Source organism: Rana temporaria, chromosome 3, assembly GCF_905171775.1.
Source record: "Rana temporaria chromosome 3, aRanTem1.1, whole genome shotgun sequence".
In the NCBI taxonomy this organism is placed as follows: Eukaryota; Metazoa; Chordata; class Amphibia; order Anura; family Ranidae; genus Rana; species Rana temporaria.
Genome location: NC_053491.1, coordinates 417650754 through 417655678, shown reverse-complemented (window position 1 = coordinate 417655678; position 4925 = coordinate 417650754). Strand labels below are relative to the sequence as shown.

The window sequence follows — 4925 nt, the reverse complement described above, 5'->3', positions numbered from 1 at the left end:
AAGGGGTTCCTTACCCATGAAATGGATACAGCGCCCAGAGGCGATTCAGTTCGCATGTGTTGCGCTTTACAAGTCTCTCTCTCTCTCTATCTCTCTCATCCATGTAAAGTGATACATTCTGCTGGAGAGCTTGTACTTTGGAAAAACTGCAGACTTGCTGGCTCACCAGATGAAGAGACGAGAGAAAGCCTAAAAAAGGAAATCAATTCAGCCATCACATCTAAGAATTGGTAAGACTATCTGCAGTCTTCTCTTCCCTACATTTCTTCAAAGTCCAGAGTTTATAAACCTTGTCTGAGCGGTCAAAAAAAAAAAAAAAATGACACTTCAGAGCTCAGTGAGGCGAGCTCAGATGATTGGAGAAAAGAGACGCCTCCCTCCACACAACACACAGGAACAGAGCTGAGGTTGTCAATCTGCTGGAGCTCCCTCCCTGTCACCATTTTCCTCTTGGCGTCAGGAAAACTTGTCAGAAGGGATTAATGCTGATAGAGGAACAAAGCAGCAGAAAGAAATGACACTTAGTCCCCTCAATTGAAGCAAGTACACACCAAGAGGGATATGCTTTTGTACATATTTCATGTCCGAGGTCTACAACCACTTTTAAATTTGATTTGATTTATAGGGCAGAGCTCTTTATAGCCTCGAAACGTGTCAGCCGGCAGTGACACACCTTCATCCCCCCCCATTTGAAGTGTGGTTCGAGGGGTATCCACTACAGCGTTGTCGATAAGCCCATCATGTTGCGTTCTTTGTGAGTAGTTTTTTTATTACATTTTTATTCTATTATAATGTCAACAGTAACACACTAGGCTGGTGTGCCTTTTTCTTTTCTTCCCTCCTTTTTTTTTTTGCTACCAGGATATTTCCCATCTATGAAGGGCAGCAAGGCCACTGTTAACGTTTTTGGCACTTTTTCCATGGAACATTGACTGTTGGACAATCCACTCGTGTGCAGGAGTATTTGTTTTAAAGCTCTTTAAAGCAAACCTGCCACTGAAATGAAGGCATCGATTGCAGTAACCTAAAAAGATAAAAATTAAAACCCAGAGCCCAGACTCTGGGTGCTTCATTTGTAAAGGCCATTTTCAGCCTTGAAGTCAAAACTCTGTCAACCCTTAAAACAGTTTGAGGCAACGCATTATGCTTCTCTACCACTTTGGAGGCAACAACCAAGATATCAGAACTACAAAGTTAGTAAATGCATATTGAGTACCCCAGGTTCTAGGGCTCCCTAGGTATGTGCAGGTACCTCTGGGTTTTAAAGTGGTTGTAAACCCACTTTGACACTTTGCACCTACAGGTAAGCCTAGATTAAGGCTTACCCGTAGGTGCAAGAAATATCTCCTTAACCTACATGGTTACGGAGATATCTGCAGAGAAAAATGCATCGATGTCTACGGCGCAGGCGCACTGAGCGTCCCGGCATAATGAATGGGATTATGCCGGTCCCGCGCGGGAGTGACGTCATCGCCTCTCCGGCCAATCACATCGCCGGAGCGGCAATACCAGGAAGAAGCTCAGAGGTGACATGGCGGCGTCGGGGAATGAGGAGCACTTCGGCAGCTTCGATTTCAGGCAAGTGCCACATAATGAGCTAGTATGCTATGATACTAGTTCATTATGCCTTTCTCTTGCAGGTGTTTTTTTTTTTTTTTAAAGAGGGTTTACTTCCTCTTTAAAGGGTCACTTTATTAAGCACACAAGTATTACAAAGGTAAATTAAACTGTAAAAATGTATGTGATATGAGAAGTGGGCCACAATTCTCAAATAAGACCTTAATAAACCCTATTACTGTATCAAAAATGGAAGGAAACGCCTTATACACTGAAGTAGAGAACCAGAAGGTGAGATATCATCATGAGATACAAAGCCAAAACGATGGAAGTCACTCAACACACTTATAATAACGTCTGTTACACACAAAGCTTTTTTTTTTTCACTTGTCTTTTATTCAGTAGTTTTTATCCTTTTTTGGCTTTTTTATTTTTAAGTCCTTCCCCCCCCTCCCCCCTTTTCAGCGCCAGACAAGGCAAGAAGTGAATACAGTCAGGTCGCCATTATAAATGAGAGACCAGGACACAACTCTCAGTAATAGCCTTGTCCCCCCCCCCCCCATGCTGCCAACCCTGCCGTGGTTAACCCATCTCCCTGTGTGCTTTCTAGCAGTCGGATTTGCACCAGCGCAGGGCAGGATGAGGAAGAGCAGGAGTTGGGAGAGGAAGTAGGGAGGGATGGATACCAGGAAAGAGAGCAAACTGTAAAGAAAATGTAGGGGGGCAAAAAAAAAAAAACACAGAAAAAGAAGCCATGAAGAGAAAAGAAAATGGAGTGAATAAAAAAGTAACAAATATGACTGACTTTGGAAGGGGAAAAAATGATTACACCATGAACCCAGCCTGATCACTCTCCACCAGAAAGGGTCCCATGGGGTATAGGCTGGCAATGCCATTGACATCACAAAATAAAATAGACAAAAGTTAATCTACATATTAGGCAAGATGGTTAAAAAGAAAGACAAAAAAAAAAAAAAAGTACAGTAAACCCTGTCGTTAGAAAACGTCAGGAGCAGGGCCCAACCCTGCGCAGCTATAAAAAGGACATTTGATGGCACCTTAAACACTGGAAAAGTCAGACGGGGAGGGACTGGCAAAGTTCCCGCACTGTCAGAAGTTTTTCTTCGGTTTTGGAACAGGGAATTTACGAATTCTAGGCTTGACTATTGGAACTAGGTGGACTAAGGACTGTCCCACTCAGAAAGGCCAGTACTAATTCACTCGGTCCTGGAATATATACAGGTTATTGGTTGTGGCCACAGCAATGATGTTCTCCTTAGGATGCCAGGCTGTGTGCAGGATCTTCTTGTTGAAGTCCAGACTGTCTACCGTAATCTCATCCTTCTTTCGCTTGCCGCTGGCGCACACTTTCCGTGGCTTCAGCACCATGCGCGGCTTGCTGTTTTCCCGCGATGCTTCCAGAGTAATGTCGCGCTTGGTATTGCGGTCAAACATTCGGAAAAAGTTGTTGTAGGACCCGGTCATAACAACACTGCAGATTAAAAAAAATAATAGTTTAAAAAAAACAAACACTTACACACCACTCCAGGTCAGTCCACCCAACTTGGGGTTGTAAAGGTTTGTTTTTTATTTTCTAAAAAGGTTCCTTTAAGCTATTGCATTGTTGGTTCACTTAACTTTTCCTTCCATTTCCCTTTTAAAAAAAAATTTTTTTCTTTGTCTGTCCGAATTTCTCACTTCCTGTTCCTCCTAGGTAAGCTTGCCCCCATCATCTGAGCCATTCTGGCTGGAAGTTAGTCAGCGTGCCCGCCCCCTCCCTTGGGACTACATCCCTGCGTCTCCCTGCAGGGATGTAGTCCCAATGGAGGGGCGAGCACACTGACTAACTCCCAGCCAGAACGGCTCGGATGATGGGGGCAAGCTTACCTAGGAGGAACAGGAAGTGAGAAATTCAGACAAAAGGAAAAAAAAAAAATAAACCTTTAGAAGGGAAATCGAAGGAAAAGGTTAGTGAACCAACAATGCACTAGCTTAAAGGAACCTTTTTAGAAAATAAAAAACAAACCTTTACAACCCCTTTAAGCCCCAGGAATAGCTGTGGGTCCAGCTTGCAACCGCAGAACTTCAGAAAATATGGATAACTGCACGCTGATGCCCATAAAACACCAACTCCTTTATTGCAAATGTTTAAAATATCCACAACAGAAACTGTTTACGTGATTCATTCCAAGAGGCAAATAATCATGGAGTTTTACAGGCATCAGTGTGCGGTCATCCTGATTAGATTTTTGTAGTAGTTCAACACACTTTCTATTCCACACCAAAAATTAAAGTCTTACTATTGTGTCTCTAAACCTGTGTAAAGGTTAAACTACTTTCTTCTTTAAGGATTTATATTCAATTAGAAATGGAAAAGAAAGTTCAGAATGTCCCCAGAGCAATCCAAGAAATACAAAATTCTAAAATGCTGCAAAAATTTTTTTTTTTTTTTTTTTTATACATACCTGAAGTGCCTGTTGCTAGGCAGATCGTCCAAATCTGCCACTTCCTGATCCGAAGCTCGTCTTCTTTCTTCTGTTCCTCGGCTGCCTCCTGTGGAATGGGGGAGCAGTGTCTTCTGGGACCTTGTGTGTGTCCCATCCATTCACATCGCTCGTGCATGCGCAGTAGGGAATCGGGCGGTGAACCCGCAAGGCTTCACTTCCTGATTCCCCCACCGAGGATGGTGGCGGCGCAGCAGAGACCCGAGCGTTTGCTCGGCTTCGACTGCAGTAATCGCGGGCACCCAGAACAGGTAAGTCTCCCTATTAAAAGTCAGCAGCTACAGTGTTAGTAGTTGCTGACTTTTAATTTTTTTTTTTAAACCAGACCTCTGCTTTAAGGTGCTTCCTACTAGACCATGTAATGTTAAAAGTGATCAACTAAATTACCAGCCCCCACATGGACAGACTTGACAATATCCCCCGACATGCTGCTGTTGTCCCAGAAGAAATCTCAATTAAAAAGTAGTAGGGCCAAAGCGCTTTTGGGCCTACCTCTTCTGTGGGTCACAGGAGTGCACTTATTTCTGCTCTCCTGTGACCCATAGTTGGCCAACAGCGCCTGGCTTATGTTCACCGTCAGCTGATATCATCCAGCCAGTCCAGACTCTGACTTTAAATGTCAGAATCCATCCAGATCACATGCCTGATCAACAGCTGGCACAGCCTCTCAGCGCGCTGCTGGGAGCCTGAGCCAGCCACTCTGGCCCCTTCAGTCTGGCGTTTCAGTGAGCGCTAGAGGAGCAGAGTAGAGAGGCGGTGCCCAGCAGTCACTGAAGACCGAAAACTGTGCGATCAGCTGTCTTTGATTGCTCAGTTCTCACTCTTCAAGCCGGCAGGGAACAGATGCAGTATCCTCTAGGCGAG

At 44.3% G+C, this 4925-nt stretch overlaps 1 protein-coding gene across 2 annotated transcripts in view; it reads right to left on the bottom strand.

Annotated features, from left to right (window-relative positions):
- Positions 1-1997: 1997 nt before the first annotated feature.
- Positions 1998-4925, bottom strand: part of PPP2R2A (protein phosphatase 2 regulatory subunit Balpha) — a 52024-nt gene continuing 49096 nt past the window's right edge. For both annotated transcript variants that reach the window (XM_040346113.1, XM_040346112.1), the window contains exon 10: positions 1998-3049. In XM_040346113.1, coding sequence (XP_040202047.1) covers positions 2770-3049 — 280 coding nt within the window. In that variant the 3' untranslated portion in view covers positions 1998-2769. The remainder of the gene's footprint in view (positions 3050-4925) is intronic.